General features: G+C 53.5%; 1 protein-coding gene across 1 annotated transcript in view; it reads right to left on the bottom strand.

Moving 5' to 3' along the window:
- ST3GAL3 (ST3 beta-galactoside alpha-2,3-sialyltransferase 3) overlaps nucleotides 1-23,630 on the bottom strand; it is a 110,723-nt gene that overhangs the window by 69,145 nt on the left and 17,948 nt on the right. The window contains exons 8-11 of the mRNA XM_061567471.1: nucleotides 21,734-21,797; nucleotides 20,983-21,075; nucleotides 20,248-20,434; nucleotides 1,848-1,994 (exon numbers count right to left, since the gene is read on the bottom strand). Of these exons, the coding sequence (XP_061423455.1) occupies nucleotides 1,848-1,994; nucleotides 20,248-20,434; nucleotides 20,983-21,075; nucleotides 21,734-21,797 (491 nt within the window). The remainder of the gene's footprint in view (nucleotides 1-1,847; nucleotides 1,995-20,247; nucleotides 20,435-20,982; nucleotides 21,076-21,733; nucleotides 21,798-23,630) is intronic.

The raw sequence follows: 23,630 nt of genomic DNA, 5'->3' as shown, positions 1-23,630 counted from the left end.
GACACTCACTTAGACCAGCAGACAAACAGAGATCACTAGTCACTCACTTAGACCAGCAGACACACAGAGATCACGAGACACACACTTAGACCAGCAGATATACAGAGATCACTAGACACACACTTAGACCAGCAGACACACAGAGATCACTAGACACACTTAGACAAGCAGACACACACTTAGACCATCAGACACACAGCGATCACTAGACACTCACTTAGACCAGCAGACACGCAGAGATCACTAGACACACACTTAGACCAGCAGACACACAGAGATCACTAGACACACACTTAGACCAGCAGACACACAGAGATCACTAGACACACACTTAGACCAGCAGACACACAGAGATCACTAGACACACACTTAGACCATCAGACACACAGAGATCAATAGTCACTCACTTAGACCAGCAGACACACAGAGATCACTAGTCACTCACTTAGACCAGCAGACACACAGAGATCACTAGACACACACTTAGACCAGCAGACACACAGAGATCACTAGACACTCACTTAGACCAGCAGACACACAGAGATCACTAGACACTCACTTAGACCAGCAGACACACAGAGATCACTAGTCACACACTTAGACCAGCAGACACACAGAGATCACTAGACACACACTTAGACCAGCAGACACACAGAGATCACTAGATACACACTTAGACCAGCAGACACGCAGAGATCACTAGTCACTCACTTAGACCAGCAGACACGCAGAGATCCCTAGTCACTCACTTAGACCAGCAGACACACAGAGATCACTAGTCACTCACTTAGACCAGCAGACACACAGAGATCACTAGACACACACTGAGACCAGCAGACACACAGAGATCACTAGACACTCACGTAGACCAGCAGACATACAGAGATCACTAGACAAACACTTAGGCCAGCAGACACACAGAGATCACTAGTCACTCACTTAGACCAGCAGACACACAGAGATCACTAGACACTCACTTAGACCAGCAGACACACATAGATCACTAGACACTCACTTAGACCAGCAGACACACAGAGATCACTAGACACTCACTTAGACCAGCAGACAAACAGAGATCACTAGTCACTCACTTAGACCAGCAGACACACAGAGATCACGAGACACACACTTAGACCAGCAGATATACAGAGATCACTAGACACACACTTAGACCAGCAGACACACAGAGATCACTAGACACACTTAGACAAGCAGACACACACTTAGACCATCAGACACACAGCGATCACTAGACACTCACTTAGACCAGCAGACACGCAGAGATCACTAGACACTCACTTAGACAAGCAGACACACAGAGATCACTAGACACTCACTTAGACCAGCCGACACACAGAGATCACTAGACACACACTTAGACCAGCAGACACGCAGAGATCACTAGTCACTCACTTAGACCAGCAGACACACAGAGATCACTAGTCACTCACTTAGACCAGCAGACACACAGAGATCACTAGACACACACTTAGACCAGCAGACACGGAAATTGCACAACACGTGTAAAAAAAATTTGCAGGAAAGATTCTTCAAGTCTTCAAGCGATTTTCGGGAAGGCATAGCACTGGAGAATCTGGCCGATTCTTTTTCGGGGGGGGGGGGAAGGGGGGCGGGGGTGTTCTGTGTGCAAACACGTCTCAAAATGAAAGGAGATATGAGGGCGTGGGAATATGGGGGACACGGAGATGCACAGACTTGGGGACACGGGGTCACGGCTGGCGCAGGATGTCTCGCTCAGCTGCGAGACACCCTGCGTAGATTTGGTAGGGCGTCGAGCCACCCCGTGCCTCGGACGCTGTGTGGGGTCCCTCAGAGGCCACACTCACCCCGTGGCCCATCATGCCGTTGTTGACAGGAAGGCCGATGAAGGTGAAGGCAGCCTCTCGGATGAAGTACGGGTTGAGGATGCGGATGTCCTCTGGTCTCCTCGGGACCTGCGTGGCCACGGACTTCCAGAAGCCCTGGATTGGGTGCTGGGTGCGCGTTCCGTGTACGTTTGCATGTAATCAGGTGTGCGTGCGTGCGCGCATGTCCGTTTGTGTGTGTTTGTACGCGAGTGTGTGTATGTGTGCGTGTGTAGGTTTGTGTGTGTGTGTGTGTTTGTATGCGAGTGTGTGTGTTTGTACGCGAGTGTGTGTATGTGTGCGCGTGTAGGTTTGTGTGTGTGTGTTTGTACGAGAGTGTGTGTGTTTGTACGCGAGTGTGTGTATGTGTGCGCGTGTAGGTTTGTGTGTGTGTGTTTGTACGCGAGTGTGTGTGTGCGTGTAGGTTTGTGCGAGTGTGTATGTATGCGAGTGTGTGTATTTAGGTTTGTGTATGTAGGTTTGTGTGTGTGTTTGTACGCGAGTGTGTGTATGTGTGTGCGTGTAGGTTTGTGTGAGTGTGTATGTATGCGAGTGTATGTAGGTTCGTGTGTGTGTATGTATGCGAGTGTGTGTATGTGTGTAGGTTTGTGTGTGTATGCGGGCGTGTTAGCCCATGGGAAATAAGAAGCCACACATGCATCGGCGTAAGCTGCTTATCGAAGCCTTTGCAGAGGCGCCAACTCCACGCTTGTGGATTGGCCGCTTTAACGCTGCTTTTGCTTCTGCGAGAAAAAACGATTTGGTGACGGTTTTATTTTTCAGCATCTTCGCTCACCGTCATGGAAACAGAATATCCCACATTGCAGCAATTAACTAAGCTCATTAAGCCACGCGACATTCCGGACGCGCACGTGTACACACACCCACACACACGTACTAAGGGATGTGTTCCCGATTTTCAAATTCGAATATCACATGTTAATAATCTGGACAATCTAAAAACAAAACTTTCGGTTCAATACGGAGGCGCGCGATCGGGTGGAGCGACGACGCTCCGACTCGGCATGACCACTGATCCATGTGTGTCCTGTACGTGCGTTGAACTTCTTTCGCACCGTACGTAGCCAACCACGCTTAATCGGAGGTTTAGCATGATCCCTCTTGTTTTGCAAGAGGACGCGGTACATTATCAAAAGATATCCCAAAAAATATAATAACATTTTTAATAACCTAAATCCATCGTTATCATAAAAAAAGTTTCCCACCCTCTGATGCTGAGAACGTGTTGAGAATTAAATGCACCAATGAGCACCTCTGACGCGAAGCCTCAAACTGTCGGTTGTCACCGTGCGCCCAGAGCTTCACCACGGGGCGTCAATGGAGCGACGGGGTGAGTCAACATTCGTGATTCATTCAAAAGCAATCCACTGTGCTCACGTCGCCGCTTCGGAAGTCGGTAAGAGCCCCTCACACGCACTTACAGACTGTGTCCATACTCACGCACATGCAACAAAGACAAAGGTCCCCTGTTACAGCCTTTACAAAGACTGTTTGGGCAAGTGCTGTTCGAGAGCACCGATGAAGGCCGGCACGGCACGAGGGGGTGGGTGGCCAACACCACACTCGGCTGCCTTTGCCTCCCCAGTGGTGATTTTTACGCACTATACCAAGTAATTATTTGAGGCTGAGTCGATCTAGGGCATGCCCAGGACCGGTTCAGATAATCACCACTGGTGTTGGTCGTCTACAATTTTTTAGACGTTGTCTGAAATGTGCTGTTAATTATGGATTTTGATGTGCTGAATTCAAATATGATAATTAAAACAACTGATTGGCTACTGTTCCCAAGATATTTACGTTTTCACATTTTAGGTCTCTATATATATTGTGTAGATAGTAGAGTTTTACTCATAAGTTGTAAACCTAGGTCTTTTCATGTGTTTATGGTTGCTTCACACGATAACATGTCACCTGTCCTGTTCACGTAACACTTTTAAATCAGCAAAAGGGTTATATAAATAAAATGTATCATGAAACAAAAGGCAAAAAACTATTATGTATATATAAGTACAAAGTTTAGTCCTTATTCAGTGTCTACTCGGCGATTCTTGGCTTGTCTCTTGTATTCATTACATGGAGCATCTCGTGTCACTGTCCAGCAATAGTCTGCAAGCATTGATGGGCTCCATTTGCCCTGATAGCGTTTCTCCATTGTCGCAATGTCCCGGTGACATCGCTCGCCATGCTCATTGCTCACTGCTCCGCAGTTCGGTGGGAAAACATCTATAGGAGAGTGCAAAAAATGTATATTTAGTGACATGTTGCCTTGAGGAGGTTTTCCACCAACTCCCTGTGGTTGTCTGCCTTGTTGTTTCCGAGAAAATGTATTGCTACTAACTGGAAGGCGTTCCATGCCGTCTTTTCCTTGTCACGCAGTGCACTGTCAAATGCATCATCTCGAATAAGTTCACGAATCTGAGGACTAACAAAGACACCTTCCTTTATCTTAGCTTCACTTAACCTTGAAAGATTTCTACGGAGGTACTTGAAAGCTGCTTGTATTTTGTCCATGGCTTTGACAAAGTTCTTCATCAAACCCAGCTTGATGTGCAAGGGTGGTAACAAAATCTTCCTTGATTCAACAAGTGTTGGACGCTGGACACTTCCTCCCAGGCTCCAATGAATGTCGGTGTGGCCAATCTGTCTTGATGTAGTGGGAATCTCTCACACGACTATTCCATTCGAAGGCAAAACAGCAGTACTTTGTGTACCCAGTCTGCAGACCAAGCAAGAGAGCAACAACCTTCAAATCGCCATAAAGCTGCCACTGATGTTGGTCATAGTTTATGCACCTCAAAAGTTGTTTCATGTTGTCATAGGTTTCCTTCATATCGACTGCATGACCAACTGGAATTGATGGCAAAACATTGCCATTATGCAGCAAAACAGCTTTAAGACTCATCTTCGATGAATCAATGAACAGTCTCCACTCATCTGGATCATGAACGATTTTGAGGGCTGCCATCACACCATACATGTTGTTGCAGGCTACAAGATCACCTTGCATGAAGAAGAATGGAACAAGATCCTTTTGATGGTCATGGAACATGGAAACCCTAACATCACCTGCCAGGAGATTCCACTGCTGCAGTCTGGAGTCCAACAGCTCTGCCTTACTCTTGGGCAGTTCCAAATCCCTGACAAGGTCACCTTGTGTTATGAGGTGTGGTTCAGAGGAGGATGGGAGAAAATCTGGGTCATGTGACCTTGATGGTTCAGGACCAGAAGTTTCATCCTCTTCCTCGTCTGACTCAAGTGAGAATGATTCTGGTGCATCAGGAACCGGCAGTCCTTCTCCGTGGGGTACTGAGCATATAGCTGATGGAATGTTTGGATAATGCACAGTCCACTTTTTTTTCTTTGACATACCTTTCCCAACTGGAGGCACCATGCAGAAGTAACAATTGCTGATATGATCCTTTGACTCTCTCCAAATCATTGGCACTGCAAAAGGCATAGATTTCCTTTTCCTGTTCAATCACTGGCGAGGATTTGTTGCATAAGTGTTGCAGCATATGTGTGGGGCTCACATCTTGTACTGATCTCCAATTTTGCAGCCAAAATGAAGGTGATGGGCTTTTTTGATATGAAGCTTTCGTGACTGCAGGAATCCATAGCTTTCCCACCTGATGACGGACGCTTGTGTTGCGCCCGAAACGTCGTGAATTATTTTATTTTATACCTACGTGACTTTACCGAAAGAATCAGAGAGTATGTAATAGGATTTCTTAACCATAGTGGTTATACTGCGCCTTTGCGATGCAAAAGTCACTTCACCACAAACAGCAGAAGTTATCTGCTTTGTTCACACAATTACGAGGCATCTCTGCTCACTTCGGCTAAACAGAATTGTTTCCCTTTGCAAAATCAAACACTGACAAATACGAGAGCACGACACTGCATGATTTCTAGAGCTGATATAGGGCAATTTGTTCAGCAGAGGGATGTAAGTCTAGTTATGATTTCATCATCCATGACTTCTAGGAATAACATGATGCAATTCATAAAATGTATGACGCAATACCAGGTTCAGATTGCATCATGCATTATTTTGCTCAAAAAGCAAGTACTGGCCAAAACCAGTCATAGATTTATTCATAGATCCAGTCAGATATGTATTTTAGTCATTTCTGGTTTAAATTGAGATCCCTTCCCTTTATAACTCACTTATCCTCCGCCACTCCCAAGTCAAGGGTCGTATTTATTGACCCAGTAGCATATCTTGAACACTAGAGCCAATTAACAATTTTAAGCGTCATTTTCATTCTTAGTGACCCAGAATTAGTAAAGTTGAACTACATTTATTTCGGAAGCATTTTGGCTGTAGACCAGTGTATAATCGAACTCCGGTCGCCAAGTTTGTAGTGCAGCGCGCTAACCGTTGCACTACCGTTCCCCATATACACACACACACACACAGGGCCACACACGCGCACCACACACATCCATCAACACACACGGGCACATACACACAAGAAGACAAAGATGCCCCTATAGCCGTGTAATATCCTGTTGAGGCAAGTGCTGCTGGCAAAAACCATTAAGAATGGCACGGAGCATGAGGACGTGGTGTGGTTAGCACCACGCCCGGCTGCCTTTGTCCCCCCCCCTCCGCCGCGTGCAGATGTTTAAACAGCCTACTGGGTACTCATTTGATGTTTAATTGACCTAGGGAAGGAACAGGACTGGCTCAGATATCACTTGCCACTGATGGTAGCCATGGCTGGGTTTGTAGTAATCACACAACCACATCCCCACACAACAATTTCCCGCCACTGTTTTTGGAAGGGCGACTGTTTCCAAATGCCCAGTAGCGTCCTTCACGAGCCTCCTCCAGAGGCCGATCTTGAAACCGCTGGTATGCAGGTAGCTTCCAAACAGAGCTACGCAGGGGATGCCAATTCATGGCGTTTGACTGATTAGGAGACCTCTGCTGACAAAACCATAGCGAGTCATAAAGCACACTGCCCGTGTTTGGAATACTTCCCCACTCTCTTCAAAACTGACCCATCACTCATGGGAAATGGAGGGGGTGGAGTGTTTAATGACACAAAAACCCAGGCAGGTGCTTCGTTTTTGTGGGGCTAATGGTAAACCCCCATCTCTGAACCCTTTCTCATACCGAGACATCTGCAAGTTGCAGGGTGGGTGTCCCGTTCACTGCTCAATCTAGGAGCGCGCAAGCGGGTCAGCGTTAATTTTATTTCGAGAGGGCGTAGTCTTGCACCTGTTTTTAAAGACGTTGCAGAGAACTGAAGCGACACGACCGCTATACTCTATGATAGCTGGCCCCAAAATTGCCACACGCCCTCGTGCATGGCCTTGTGAGAGCGTCGGTAGTGATAAGGTGTTTTAGTTTTTTTCCAGTTGCGTTTTGATGACGTACAGGTACGTCATCAGAACGAGAAAGAGGGTCAAGTGGCACGCTCCAGGTTCAGCAGTAATCTTCCAGATCATCAGCTTCTCAAACTACATAGTCAAAGCCGATATTAAGTAACGTAAGAGCTGAGGACATCCTTGTTGCACGCCAAGGTGAACAGGGAATGGCTCTGACTCACCAAAACGTAGCCTCACCAGAGCCTGCCCACCATCATGAAGGTCTTTAATAATCGTAAGTAGAGGGTCTGGGTCTCTGAAAGCACGAATAATAACCCAGAGCCCTGGCCTATTGATGGTATCCTAGGCCTTGACCAGGTCAATAAATATTCTTGGGTCTTTCGGTAAAGTCACGTAGATAGGTTCAAAGAAAATAACAAAAAACTACGACGTTTCGATCGCAACACAAGCGTTCGTCATCAGGAAACAGCTGCTGAGGCAGACTGTTTTGAAAGGTTTAAAATGGGTGTAGCACAAGGGTCATAAACGAAGTGGGCGGGGCTAGTGATAAATTAGCATGTTAATGTAAGATCGGAAAGCGGACTCCACGTGGGCGTGGAGGTGACTATGTTACTGTGCGAGATTACCATGTTAATGGAAGATCGCAGAGCAGCAACGTCGAGCTCGCGAGTGAGGTGGCTGTTTTAGTGTGGGAAATTAAACCTGTTAATGTAAAATTGGAGAGCCGAAAATAACAACTAAAGTGGTAGGATGGGTACATCACAGCCAGTTATGACTTAAACTGGTTGATAACGTCCTTCCAATGTTTGCTCAGTTCATACCCATCTTCTCGAATTAAGTTGTGTCTGTCTTGAACCTATCTACGTGACTTTACCGAAACACCCAAGAATATGAATTCCTGCAGTCACGAAAGCTTTAAGTCAATATTCAGATTAATAAAGCATAGATGTAGGTCATGTTGAAATTCTCTACACCTCTGCTGCAGCAGACGGACAGCTTCCGTGCAGGACTGCCCTGGTTTGAAACCACATTGGGGCTCCGCAAGCCTTACCTGAGCGTGCCTCATAAGGGCAATGTTGACTAACCCTTGCCAGGACATTTTCTGGCACACGGAAGTGGGAGATGCCCCGGTAGTTGTTACAATCAGTATGGTCCCCCTTTTTGAAGAGGGGAACCACCAGGGCATCCTTCCAATCCTGCGGAAGCCGTCCTGTAATCCAGGCAGTTGTAAATATGTCATGAAGGGTATCCTGCACACAATTCCGCTCTCAGACTCTGAATCGCTCTTCGCACTGCCTCAACAGATGGCACATCACAGGAAGCAGCGACTGCTTCCTACAATACACGAGGCACCACAGCCCCTTCAGGATGAATCCCACCTTGCCCCATGATGTTATCTGGGCTGAGGGGTTTCACCTCCCCCCAAGATCTCACAGAAATGCTCAGCAAACATGCTGACCTGTTCCTGATGGGAATAAGCATGGCACTGCAACTTGCTTTTTTGATGGAATTAAATAGTGTCGAGGCATATTCTTTGGGTCTTTCGGTAAAGTCATGTAGATAGAAAAAATAATAACAATAAAATAATAAAGATAAAAAATGAAAATAAAGTGAATAAAAAAATTATAAAAATATCATGACGTTTCGATCGCAACACAAGCAATCGTCATCAGGCAATCGTCATCATCTCCTGATGACGACTGCTTGTGTTACAATCGAAACGTGGTGATATTTTTATTATTTTGTATTCACTTTATTTTCATTTCTTATTATTTTGTTATTATTTTATCTATCTACGTGACTTTACCGAAAGACCCAAAAATATGAATTTCTGCAGCCACGAAAGCCTTAAGTCAAGATTTAGTGTCGAGGCAGTTTACATATTCTCAGCAAACCACGACCACCGCTCACCCGTACAGCGCCACACAGCTTGCTGAACCTTCAAATGAAGGCTGCGGTAAGCCTCCTCGCTCACCAACATGAGAGACTGCAGAAGGTGGGAGTGGGCCTGTCGCATTCCCTCAGCTAGTCGGAACACCTCCTCTAACAGCCATGGTTTTTCGGGAGGTCTGGACTGCATGCCCAATGCAGCAATAGCAAGCAGCTGCATGAGCCATAGTCCAGAACCTCACCGATTTCCATTCAGCATCAGGGGGTGTGGGGGGGATGCAAACCCCAGCAGCAAGCGAAGATGAAATTCTCGCGAGCCGAGATCAGGCCATTGTGGATTTGAATGGGTTCCTAGGGGGCCATCCACCAGCACAGTGCATGCACATCCCGGCACCAGCACATACACACCAACCCACATGGGCCCATACGCACAAACAAAGATTCACCGTATAACCTTAACAGACTATTGGGGCAAGTGCTGTTAGCAAGTAGCACCAATGAAGGCTGGCACTGTGGCACAAGAGGGGGTAGGTGGCCAGCACCACGTCTGATCGCCTTTGTATCCCCAGCGGTGATGTTTAAACACTGCACCAGGTGCTAATTTAAGGCACATTGGTGTTGGCCGTGAACGGGAAATAAACTCGGGTTGCCGGGTTCGTAGAGCAGTGCGCTAACCACTGCGCCACCGCTCCACACTTAAAAACACACCCACACGCGCAAACACAACCCCCACACACCACACACGGACACAATCACGTTCGTCCAAACACACACAGACAAAGATCCCCCCCTCCTCCCCCAGTATAGCCTCAGCAGACTGTTGGGGGCAGGTGCTGTTAGAGAGCACACACACACACAATAAACCAGTTCCAAGTGCCACTGAGGCTGACCTGTCGATGTCGACTTAATGCATAATTTCGCCTGGCAGCTCTAATTGTGCAGTGTCTCGTTTATTTACTCGGAAGAGTTGTACTCCTTAAAAACCAATAACTCTACTGGAGGGGGATGGGGGGGTGGGGGTGGCCCAGGCACCCGCGTGTGGTCCTGCTCAGCCCTGGCCCCAATGGCTGGCGCTATCACGGCGCGATATTCACGAGCGTGACGTTAGCGCGAGAGAGAACACTGCGACACAAACAGCTCGCGACACACCACGCCCCGCCGATGTTTTCACGCGTCCATTTATTTTGGGTTTTTGAAGACGTTCAATGCATCTGAAAAAGTCAAGCGTCAAATTTTGCTCGTGAAAGCAATGGGAGAAGCCGGCTACCAGCGACGGGCGTCGAGTTCGGGAGCGCGGTACGGCCAACGCTCTCATTTCTTTTTTTATTTGAATGTCCAAGCACAAGCGCGCGTGTTTGTTGTTTTATCGAGAGAGTCGCATCTTTAAGCAATCAGCGCTGTAGGGAGGAACGCGCCGGGCGGCCGCTCCGCACTCCTCTGCTCCGCTCCGCGCGCTCCGCCTCGGCACAACAACAGCCGCAGCGGCGGCCACAGCGGCGGCGGCGTAATCTGCGAAACCCAAGCACCTCCCCACTTCACGTGCCGCAGGACCTTGCCACAAAACTTATACGATCCGGCGGGACATTTGCCAACAATGTTAGTGTGCACACTCATTACGATTAGCAAAGCTATAAACGCGTTTGACATCCTGAACCCGTGGGAGAGCGGCACCATCTGCCGCTCCTGCTCTGCTTTCATGAGACACCTATGTGCTCCCCCCCCCACTTCTGCCCCCGACCAGCACTGCTCTGGATCCTGACCGCTCTGACATATGTTAACCCCGAGCGGGGTTCCGACATCCCTGAAGGAAGCGCGCACGACGAGGGCAACATCCAGAGCCGTGGCAACTCGGTCCCTGTTGCAGCTTCCAGTCGAACATGGGCAGCACACGGCCTCGACCGGGCAGCGCGTGGCCGTGCTGCCCCGCTTGGAGCGGGCCCCCGGGCCCCCCGCCGAATCCGAGCCCGCCGCCGCTCAAATTACACTCCTCCGCGTCCCAGCTGCGCGTCTTGCCAAAACCGTTTCGTCTGAAACAGTTCGGGGAAAAAAAAGTGTATTTTCTCCGAGTATATCGGCTCGTCGGGATTCGGCGTGCAAGCGACGCGGCCGCTCGAAGGAGCCACGTGGCGCCGCGGGCGCTTTCGGCGCTCCACGCGGTCGCTCCACCCGGCAAGGAAGGTCAACCCTGAGAGCGGCCGGGAGCGCCCCGGGTGAGCTGTTGATCGACGGCGACGCTAGCGGCTCGTCGGCGCTCGTGCAACATTGCCGTCGCTTTCCCTCGCCGCCCCCCCGGCGTATTTACAAAATGCAACGGCAACAACCGGAGTTCCGATCGGCCACTTAACCCGGTTCGCCGCCATGCAGCTCGGTAACGGAGGGGCACGAAACAGGGCGAGCTGTAAGCGATACACGGGGCACCGCGCGACTCCCGGGTGGATGTATCCTGGGCGTACGAGACCACGAGACTTGACCTTTACAGGGTTAAGCAATCATCATTAGGAGTGACAATGTGGCTCACGGCGCTGGTCCCCGATTCATTGATTTGCGATCGAGGAGCGAGGCGCCAATTACCTGCCGTGGGAGCGATCACAATGTGTCGGTGGGCCCCCTTCCGTAGCGCGAGAAGACAATCCGGATTGTGACGAGCCAAGGGGGGGTTGCGCTGCGTACGCGCGTGCGTGCGTTCAAACCCATTGTCATAAATCTCCGAGTATGGTGAGAAAGACAATTCCCGAGCGCAGGTTTTCCGACTTCTCAGGGTCCCGTTGCGCAGCGTCGTTCACAATGGGGCGGATTGTCCCGGCGGCGCGCGCATCAACGGCTTCACGCGGCTTAGGATTGAGGATCGAGCGCGCCGCATGCATCACCCCCACCCCCACCGACCCCACCCCCACCGACCCCCCCACCCCCCCGTCGGTCGGTCTCACGTCGCCACGGCCGCTCCCGGCCAAACGGTTCCGCTGCTACGGAGGCCGTGCCAGGCGCAACTGCGAGACAATCGGGAGTATAAAGCGCAGCGGGAAGCGATACGCACGCTCGCGTTTGTGCGGGCGGGATTTATTGCCGTGTTTATCGGGGGCACTCCGTGAATCCCGACCACCCCCACCGCTCCCCCCCCCCGCCACGGCCGTGACAAACGCATCCTCTGATTATTCTCATCGCTGAGACGCGTTTGGCAGAGCCGGGAGCTGGCGTGCACGCCTGCGCCGGCGCGCACCCCTGCGCGGCTCCTGTCGCCACGATTAGGGCACCGCGCTGATTGCACGGAGCCGCCACTCTGTTGAATCAAGAGACAGTATTTGTTGTTACGAGACAAAGGGGAAAGGGCTCTTTAACATCGAGACGTTTCCTGCAGTGGCGACGTGTTATTGGGAAATGTGGTCACGATGTGACAATCGTAGCGTGAGGCGTGGTGTGTGTACACATGCGCGTGTGTGCACGTGTGTACGTATGTGGGGAGCGGTAGCATAACGGTTAGCGCGTTGCACTATGAACCTGGCGATTCGAGTTCCATTCCCGCTCATGGCCAACGTCAGTGACGATTACTTGAATTGGTCCTGGGCCTCCCCTAGGTCGATTCAGCCTCAAATAAGTACCTGGTGTGGTGTGTAAATATCATAACTTAGGGAGACAAAGGCGACCAGGCAAGGTGTTGGCGCACTCACCCCGTCGTGTGCCGTTCCGGCCTTCATAGGTGCTCGCTCACAGCACTTGCACCAACAGTCTGTTCAAGCTGGACGGCGGAATTTGGCCTCTGTACGTGTGTATGAATGTACGTGTGTATGAATGTACGTGTGTATGAATGTACGTGTGTATGAATGTACGTGTGTATGAATGTACGTGTGTATGAATGTACGTGTGTATGAATGTACGTGTGTATGACTGTACGTATGTATAATGTAAGTGTGTATGCGTGCGTCTGTGTGTAATGCAATCAAAGCTGAGCGAAACAAATGCTTATCTCCAGGTAGGCACCAGGAGGTTGAGTGTGAAGTCACAACACTCCGACCACCAACAACTAAACACCACACGGCTGAATTCCTCTATAACCACCACCACCACAGCCTCATTCCTCTACAACCACCACCACCACATCCTCATTCCTCTACAACCACCACCACCAACACAGCCTCATTCCTCTATAACCACCAACACCACACCGCCTCATTCCTCTACAACCTCTGCTACAGAAGCTGCCTGACATCACTTCTGACCCAATATCACTCTTAAATATTTACCCAAATAAGCTTCATAAATTCTCAAATACATATTATACTCATTATTTTTTATTTTACCAGGTAAAAAGTCCATTGAGCTATACAGCTCTTTTTCATAAGCAACCTGGCAACAAATGATAGCTCAACCAAGTGGCTTGTCACATGGAAATGTATAGCAATCAAATACTCTAAATGCATGTTTGTAAATGCGGAGGGAAAAACCAGAGGACCTGGAGAAAAATCCACGCGACCACAGGGAGAGAGACATGCAAACTCCAAATATATAGCAGACGTCAGGCTCGGGATAGAACCCACAACCTCCTGTATACCAGGCCAGGTAGCGCCAGCGCGATGCTGGAGGATCCTGCATTGGGATGTTTCGCCAAATTACATCACTTGGTGTCGCAATGTGGGAGGGTGGAAACTGGAGAACTCGGAGAATCCCTGGCCGTCAAGGGGCGACACTCAGCACTGCCTGCTGACCTCCTCGCAGCCCCACGCCTACAGCAGCCGGCAAGCCTTGGTGGGTCGCCTATTCAGCTCCTAACCCAGCTCAACCCTTGCTCAGATCTCCTGAGAGAGATCTGATGGCGTGCATTTCGGGTGATGTGGCCGTAGGCGTGGCGAGGGAGCCACCCCGACCGCACATGATCACTGCTTCAAACGTCCGGCAGTTCACCACCAGCGTTGGTTCAAGCGAGTCTGACTGCTGATGAGACACGGTGTGTCAACACCCGGTCCAGAGTTTTGCTTGTATCGAACCAATGCTGCTAAAATTATTCAATCCCAGAAGCCTGTGTGGCTGAAGGGATGTTTAAACAATCACTGCTTAGCGAGTTTGCTACTTGTATTCCCCAACCGTGACCCCAATGGCGATAGCAGCGCGTCGTAGCACGTAGCGGTCGTAGTGACATGGAGGGAGCGATAGTGTCATTCACGGTCAGGCGTGCACTCCTCTCCCGTCCCGTCCACCGTTTGGCTCGCACCTGGGCCGACCCCCCACTCGCCCTCTCGCCCGCCCGCCCGCACTGCAAGGGGGAGCCCTTGCAAGGACCCCCCGCGACCACCGGCAAATAAAATAAATCACTCTCGTCGCTTGCACAACGGCGACGCGGAATCGCCAGGCAGCCGCGGTTTATTTGCCGTGCCGACGACGCGCTGCGGCGATAGCGTGCAGGTGTGTGTGGACAAGAATGCGCGCACGCGTGCTTGTGCGTGTGTACGTGCGTTTGTGTGCACTCTGCGCTCGTGTGCCTGTGCGTGCGTGTGAAGTGCTAGTGCGGCGGTCGGCTCTATCAACCCGGTGACACGAGTTCGATTCCCAATATCTGCACCGGTCTTGGGCCTTTGCTAGGTCAACCAGTGCGGTGTGTAAACATCAGCTTCTGGGAAACAAAGGCGGCCAGGTATGGTACTGGCCACCCAGTTTCTCGTGAGCAGTGCCAGCCTTAATAGGTGCTCGCTAACAGCACTTTCCCCAAAAACCTGTTAAAGCTATACGCGGGATCTTTGTCTTGGCTTGTGTGGAGCGGTAGTTCACCGGTCAGCTCTATAAACCCAGCGACCCGAGTTTAATTCCCGCTCACAGCCAACATCAGTGACGAATATCTGCATTGGTTCTGGGCCTTCCCCAAGTAAATTAGCTTCAAATGAGTACCTAGGTGTGGTGTGTAAACATAAGCTTTAGGGAGACAAAGGTGGCCGGGAATGGTGTTGGCCACCCACCCCTCGTGAGCCGTACTCGCGAACAGTACGTGCATGCGTGTTCGTGGGTGCGTGTGTAGTGGTGCAACGGTTAACGTGCTGCACTACAAACTCAGAGACCCGAGTTCAATTCCCGATCAGGGCCAACGCCAGTGACGATTATCCGAGCCAGTCCTGGGCCTCCCCTAGGTCGACTCAGCCTCAAACAAGTACCTGGTGCGGTGTGTAAACATCGCCACTGGCGGCAGGCGTGGTGCTGGCCACCCTCCCCCCTTCGTATGCCATGCCAGCATTAATAGGTGCTCGATAACAAGCCATTGCCCCAACAGTCTGTTTAAAGGCTACACCAGGACCTTTGCCTTTGCTGGGTACGAGCACGAGTGCGTGTACGTATGCAGAGAGCGTGCTGGCAGCGCGCGCACACACACATTCGCACACGCTATTAAGCGGCCCGGTCCCATCTCCTTCAAGCCAATTTCCCCGGGAGTGGCTAGCACTGATAAGGATGCTTATCTGTCTTTTAAACAAATTGACTGGAACTTATCAACGGGGGGGGGGGGGGTGTAGCTGCTGAGTCAATTATGAAGCCGAGAGGCTGAGGACAAAGTGAACGTCTGCGTTGAACTGAGGGGGCGGGGGAGGAAAGAAAAAAATGGAAAAACCAAATGGAAAGAAAACTCGACTGTTTTCTCAGCCCGTCTCACGAGCCAGCACCCGGCACGCCGGCCCGAATTCTTGAAAATGTTTTCACAAACCCCGCAAAGTCCCAAACGTCAATGTGAAGATTCTGTAGCATCCAACCGTGACCCGGGGGGGGGGGGGGGGGGCAACAGACACCCCTCCCAATAACCGGCAAAATGGAACCAAATACATCACTCGCTCTGTTTGGACTGCGCGAAAAGCGAGTCAGCGGTACCGGCTGGTGGGAACCGCGGCGCGCCCGGTAACCCTCGTGCGAGCGCGGGACGACGGAGGAGGAGCGGTGGCGCTGAGTGATTTGAACCCTGTGCCGCGCACGCGGTCCCTAGCCAGGGAGAGGCCCCCCGAGCGCAGCGCTCTGCTCAGAATTAAGCCGGCAAAATTTGGGAGGTGATTTGACGGTCGACTGAAGTCCGCCAGATTGTAATGAAGCCATGCGGTGGAGAAACGCCGTTGTTTTTCAGTGTCACGCACGCACGAGCGCCGCCCGGTGATTACCGTCCCAAGCCCGCTACCAGAAACCCGACGCTCTCGTTCATGAAAACAAAAATCGTGGCTATTAGCAGTTCGGTGGGCCAGGGATTTGAGGGGCGACCCTTTTTGCATTGCCGTTGGGAGGTTCCTATCGCGTTACCTAATCAGCCACGAACACGACTTGCCCTCCCCGTCTCCTTTCCCCCCCATCCCCATCCTACCAAGCAAAGCCCACCGAGGTATTAACTTATTTTTCAGAAGCGACCTGGCCACAAATGATAGCTCAGCAAAGTGGCCCATCATTTGGACATTTATAGCAGCAAAGTTTATAGTGGAGTCACGTACGAGGAGTCACCGCACAAGGGCCTCGCTCCACGCTGCCTGGAGGCCTCCCCCCCATCTCCACCCAGACCTCGCTCCATTGGAGGGGTTTGACTGTCGCTCGGCACTCGTGGAGCGACGGCTCCTCGAGTGCCGAGCTCAATGATTCAAGCGCATAGATGCAAACTTGGGCACGACTCCCGAATGGACGCGCCTCACCGCAGCGCCAGCGCATGGCCACCGCGGGAACCAACACTGCGCGCCGAAAGCCCCTGGGGCAACCGGCGCCGTGGGTGGGGGAACGATGCCGTGGGTGGGGGAACGGTGCCGTGGGTGGGGGAACGGTGCCGTGGGAATGGTGCCGGGGGCGGGGGAACGGTGCCGGGGACGGGGAAACGGTGCCGGGGACGGGGGAACGGTGCCGTGGGTGGGGGAACGGTGCCGTGGGTGGGGGAACGGTGCCGGGAACGGGGGAACGGTGCCGGGGACGGTGGGAGGCTGGCGAGCACGAGTAGGGCCCGACAGTGCGCACTAACAAACGTTGATTTACGACCTTGCAGCAGGCTCCCCCTGCCGCGGATGAAGATGAAGAAACGATTTAGAAACTCCGTGAGAGCTCGGTAGTAAACAGCGACACGGGGGCCGAGTAGCCGTCGGGACGCGCAAGGGGCACACGGGCCAACAGAACATCGACGCCCGCGGCCTCCCGATACGGTAACGCCGAGCGTGTGGAGGCCGCGATGGCGACATCCCGGGCCTGCTTCAAACAAACGCACCACACTTCAGTTTCTTGGGAAAAACATTGAAAAGAAAATTAGCAGAGACATGCGCACTAACACACGCGAGAACTAACACAGGTGCACGCTAACACAGCCGCGTGCACGTAGACACTCGGCTACAAAGACAGAGATCCCCCATCTAGCCATAACAGACTGTTGGGGCAAGTGCACCTATGAAGGCCGGCACACCGCACTAGGGGGTGGATGGCCAGCACCGTGCCCCGGCCGCCTTTGTCTCCCTATTAGCAACATTGATGCTGAGTCGACCTTGGGGAGGGCCAGGACCAGTTCAGAAAATCGTCACTGGTTTGGCCATGAGTGGGAATCGAACTCATGTGGCCGTGTTTGTAGCTCAGATACACATATAGCCATTCATTGACGTGGTCACAAACATACAATCACATACCGTCACACACCCGGAGTCACACCCTATACATACACAGTCACACGTATATGGTCACACACAATTACAACAGTTACATACACACCCATTCACACATGCACACACACACACACTGTCAAACGCATTGTCGCACACGGTCACTCATGCGCACAGAGGCTTACACGCACACGATCACGCACACATATGCACGCACACGCACGCACGCGCGCGCACGCAAGAGGAGCGGCGCACACACTCGGGGACGGCCGCATGACACTCTGTCCCAACGGCAGGGATCACGCTGCGGCAGAGGAGGAACGCCATTTGCGTTCTTGTGGTTCGGGTGATTAAGTGCGGTCCGCATCAGCCGGGTTTCTCCCGCGCCCTGCCAAGGAGCGACGCGCATTCCATAGTAATAGAGGTTTTTTTTTGTTTTCATCTCAAAATAACCGATCGCGTTACCTGAGAGCTGTCGCTCAGAGCCGCGCTCGCCAAAGCTATTTCCCCCCCACATCCCTCCCCTTTCTGGGCAAATTAAATATATAAAATGGGACGGCTGCCGCTTTGTCGCGGCAGCGCGGGGAGGGAGAAAAAAACCAAAGCTTCCTCTGAAAATGGAAAATGTTTACACAGATTCGCCAGCGGCCCGAGACCCACGCAGGAATTTGAACGCAACAATCGCTGCGGCTCCGCGAGCCGTGGCGGCCGGGCCACTCCGCCTCCTCTGCCATGGCCGCGCTCGCCTTTCACTCCACGCCGTTTAAAAGCAGCCGCGGTCCGCAGGGCGGAACGGCGTCCCGCTCGCCGGGGGGGGCCGCCTCGCGCTGCCGCCCCATCACGGCGTCCCCACGACTCTTTCCACTCCCCGGTCGACGAGCGAGCGAGCGAACGGCCGGTGCTTGTTTCTCTTTCCTCTACACCGGGGGGCCATTGTCGCATGAGCATAGGACGCGCGCAAAAGCGAGCGAGCAAGCGGAGTGGCGGAAGAGCGTTGCATGAGGAAGGGTGCGTGGACCCCCAGCCCCCCCCCCGGGTTGAAGGTGGTTGCGGTGGCGGCAGCGGCAGCAGCGGCGTCGCGTCGCTAAAACGGGTCCTAGCAAGGGGCCCCCAACACCTCCCAGAGCAGCGCAGTAAACGCTTCTCGTTCATGAAGCAATTGGGGCCTTCTGAAGCGTTACGCGTGTGGCCGCTCGGGTTGCGCAGGCCAAACACGGCGAGGGAGGGGGGGCTGACGAGATTGAAAGTGACTCGGCCGCGGCGGTCGGCATATGGGATCACTCTGCGCATCGCCAAACATTTCTGAGCATCTTTCAAACAACAAGCAAAGCGCAAAGCTAAACATCACGTGTATGTAGCCCCGTTGCGATTGCACAAAGGTGACCCACGAGGTCCGGGGCCCCCGGGCCCGCCTGCTCGGCCACACTCCGCTGACAACACGCCACATGACCTCCCGCACCGCCGCCCGTGCTGACGATGGCTTTCTGCGGGCCGCCCCCCCCTCCCCCACCTGCACCCCCCCACCCCACCGGCCCCCGTACCCGGCCCCGACACACGTGGTCCAAAAGGGCTCCGAGGTCACTTCATTCAAACGGCTTTTGAACGCTAGCAAAGCCCAAGCATGTGGCATTGAGAAATGCTGGGAACACCGGCGAGCGCTGTTCTCATACGGCGTGCGCTCTCTCTGCTAGCTCTGCTCTCCGTCTCTCTCTCTCCTGGTCTCTCGCTCTCTCTCGAGGCCTGCTAGGTGCAACACAATACGTGTTTGGGTTTATACAGCGTCTAAATGCTGTACCCGCATGTCAAGACACTGTGCGCAACAAACAGAGGGAGTGTTTATTCTTCATCGACAAAGGCAGACTCTGTCATTGGTGGAGAAGCAGAGGAGGATCTTGAGCTGAAACTTTGAGCAGGGGCAGGGACTCGACAGCATTGGTGGCTGGGGCGCAGGGAGTTCCAGACCATAGGGGCAACAGAGCAGAATGAGCGACCTTCCACTGAACAAAGGTCGACTGGAGGCTTTGACAAAAAGTATTGGTTGCTTGAGCTGACAGTGCGTGGAGTTGGGAGTAGAGTGAGATGAGAGGGATGCGGTACGAGCGTGCGTGGATAATCTCAAATCGGGTGACTGTGCGATCTTGAAATTGATCTAGGATGGTATTGGGAGCCAGTGGAGGGACGGGAGCATTGTGGTGATGTCGTTTTTGTTGTGGGTGTGGATGAGAAGCCTGGCAGCGGCATCTTGAAGCTCGGCATCAGTGACCACTGCAAGGCTTTGGCCACCCTAGGCCAGTGCGGTGTCAAGAGTTCAGGAGGTCAAGCCAAGTCTATTTGTGCTTGCTCAAGGCGGATACTTTACCGACTGTGAACATTTAGCCAAACAGGAGGATAGACTCTCTCCAGTCTCACAGGTGTACTCTTTCTCTGTCTGCTTCTGTGTTATCACTTTTCCCCTCTGGTCTCTCTATCTCGGCTGTGGCTGTCGGCTACGCAATTGACGCCCCCCCTCTCTCTCTCGCTCTTACTCGTTCACCCATCCGCCCGCTCGCCCGCTCACTCACCATCTTCTCACTGTACACGACGCTGCGTAGCCAGCGGAAGTCGTGCGGCTTGAAGCCGGCGAAGACGAACAGCGAGTCGGCCTCGTACTTGCGCGGGTCCTGGATGGCGCCCTCGGGGTAAGTGATGCGCATGGTGGTGCGCGCACCCACGTCGCGCTCGAACCCACGCACCGGAGCGTTGTTCAGCCTGGGGGCGGGCGGCGGTACAACAAAGCACTGTGGTTGTGGTGGTGGTGGTAGTGTCCGTGATGGTTGGTGGAGGAGGTACCCACAATTGGGATGGTGGTGGTGAAGGTGCTGGTGGTGAAAGTGCTGGTGGTGAAGGTAGTGGTGTTGGTGAAAGTGGTGAAGGTGTTGTGGGAGTTGGTGAAAGTGTTGTGGTGCAAGTAGTGACAGTAGCGAGGGTGTTCATGGTGGTGGTGATTCACATAAGGGTGGTCGTTGTGGTGATGTTCGCATTATTGGTTGTGGTGCCCACGAGGTGGAGTCCATGTGGTGGTGGTGGATCAGCAGGAGACTTGATGATGAAGCGAGGTCCTTGTGCGCTTTACATTCAATCACCAGCAGTTCCCCTCTCGGAGGGGGAGGGGGGGGAGGCGGCAGCTCGCTCAATAATCGGTGGAGACCCGGGAAGTGCACAGAGGTGGCGCGGAGCCCAGAAAGCGTCGCGAGCTTCTGGCTCCGCTCGCCACAACGCCACCTTCGAAGCCAAAATCCAGCGGCACCGAAACCCACCGGATGATGAAGTCGTACTCGTCGATCCGGGCGCCCAGCGACTTGTTGAAGAGGATTCCGCCACTCCCCACGATCACGCAGCGCCTGCACGCGCTGCACCGCCACGCGTGCGTGGTCGAGGAGTGGGTCGCAGGTCAGCGTCGCGCGCGGGGAAAATATGTTCGGCCCTCTCTTGCGCTCCCGCGGACGCGCCGGCCCCGTTGGGGGTGAGTGAGCTGCGGCGCGGACACCGCGCAGGAAACATTCGAACGCGACGCCGGGAGAGGTTGCCGCCACGTTGCAGAACGTCAACGCTGTCGGACGGTGTAAACCGAATGCCTCGGTAACAGCGCCACATTGATTGCAGGGGAGGACACGTGATCTCTCGGCGCACGGTGGCCTTAGTAACCTGGGTGGGAGGGGGGGGGAGAGTGCTGGGACTTGGGGGTGGGGGCGCAGAGACCAGCGGTCTGTATTGGGGGGGTTGCCATACAGGCGCTGTGGGCCAACCTCGAAGCCAAAACAACCGAGTGTGGTCACAAAGGTTTTGCGGTAAACTCTGCATTTGGCTTCGAGTCCAGTGGTTTAGGATTGTTTAGAAAAAAATACCGAGGTTTGTTAACATCGCGCCGCTTGCGCTCGAAATGCGCCGGCCTCAGAATTCACCGCCAAGAACGTGTGGGGGACCGATCCCGCGCTCGTTAGCAGCAGATGTGCGCCGCCGCAAACCTGGCCGCCCTGTCAGGCCTCGCTGGGCCCACGCTCCGCTCACCTCTGCAAGTGGAGAGGCAGGTCCGACTCTTTCGTCTTCGCCAAGATTTCGTTGACGATCTTTTCTGCAAGGACAAGGCAGGGCCGTCGTTAGGAACTCCGTCGTGAGGAATTCGAGCGGCCGCCAGTGGCGAGACGAGCACGGGCCATGCGCCGCTCTGCGCCGACATTCGTCGGGCGGGACAGCAAGTGGCGCGGAGGTGAGCAACGCAGCCAGAGCGGCGTTTTCCTGCGAGTTTTCAACACCTCACGGGCATGCACCGTCGCTGAGAACGTCGGTCAATTGATCCAAACAGGGGGTACAGGGAGGCCGATCGAAAACGACGGCGAGCGGCGGCGGTGGCGAGTCGCGATGCGAGGAGCCGATTGTGTCGGATTGAAAGGCCGAGCCAGGGCCATCCCACACACCCGGGGGGGGAAGGGGTGGGTAGCGGTGGCGCGTTTTCACCACGAAGGCTCATCCTGAATGACGGAACCGAACAACGTCCCCATGCCATTCCCACCCCTCCCTCCTGGCTCCATAGCCCATGCGCCCGCCCGCCCGCCCGCCCGGCTGCCATCAGGACCCTTATCTCCAGACTCCATGGTGGATTTCCACGCCCGCCCCCCCAAAACAAACTCGCCGTATCGCGTGGCGCAGCCCAAACGCCAAGGGCCGTCACAAAAGCCGCCGCGCAATCAGGTGCCAACGCTCACGCCAGCCTCGCAAAGCCGCGACCCTCCGGCTGCAGCCGCCCCCATCCCCCCCCTCCGCCATCATGGCCGGCGCTCCGCTCCACTCTAGGCGCGGTCGCCAAGGGAAGCGGTCGCCGGGCCTGCGGACGGCCGGGGTTTACGGGCGCGATTGTCAGCGGGCTTGGCACGGTGCCACCTGCCGCCGGTGCTTGCGAGCGTACGCTTGTGTGTACGTGCACATGCACACGCGTGTGCACGTGCATGTGTGCATGAGTGTGTATGTGCGTTTGGAGAGCAGTGACGCAGTGGAACCCGACCGCCCTAGTTCGATTCCCACTCACAACCAATAACAATGGCGGATATTTTAACTGAACCTGGGCCTCCCCTATGTCCACATAAATGAGTACCTGGTGCGGTGCATAAACATTGCCACTGGGGAGACTAAGGTGGTCGGGTGCGGTGCTATGAAAGCCGTGCACGCATTCACAGGCGCTCCCTAACAGCCCTTGCCCCAAATGTCTGTGGAGGCCCTAGGGGAGATTTGTTTTCATACATGTGTGTACATGCGTGCATGTGTGTGCATGTCGATTCCTGCTCACGGCCACCAACATCAGTGACTATTATCTGAACCGATCTTGGGCCTCCCCTTGGTAAACTCAGCCTCAAATGAGTACCTGGAACGGCGTGTAAACATCGCCACTGGGGAGAAAAAGGCGGCCGGGCGTGGTGCTGGCCACCCACCGCTTTCGCGTGCCATGTCGGCCTTCTTAGGTGCTCGTTAACAGCACTTGCCCCAACAGTCTGTTAAGGCTATACGGGGGATCTTTGTACGTGTGTGTGTACGTGTGACTTTGTATAAGCGGCGTGCGTACGCGCCTGCATGGGTACGTGCGTGGGTACGTACGTGCATGCATACGTATTTCGCCCCAGTTTGACGAGCGGCCACCGCTCCGATCGAGTGACCTTAAACGCCCGAGCCCAAGATCCCAGGCAGAGCCACGTCTCTCGTCTCGTGAGGCATCCTGGGGTAGCACGGAGCGATAGAAGGCCGGCGGTAAAGTGCGGAGCGGGCGGTGTGGAGGGACGATGTGAAAAGGCCGATCGCGTCGGAGACGCAGAACGAGGGGACGGACACTACGAGGAACTGACGGGAAGTCGTCGGGGAGGAAGGTGGAGGTGTAGGCGCGACTCGCCACAAGTGTATCGGCCGGGTTGATCAGGAA

The sequence above is a fragment of the Lethenteron reissneri genome, chromosome 39 (genome assembly GCF_015708825.2).
Source record: "Lethenteron reissneri isolate LAM-NWPU_2019-01 chromosome 39, ASM1570882v1, whole genome shotgun sequence".
NCBI lineage: Eukaryota > Metazoa > Chordata > Hyperoartia > Petromyzontiformes > Petromyzontidae > Lethenteron > Lethenteron reissneri.
The sequence above is the reverse complement of the archived record's forward strand: the minus strand, read 5'-3'. Positions and strand labels throughout refer to the sequence as shown.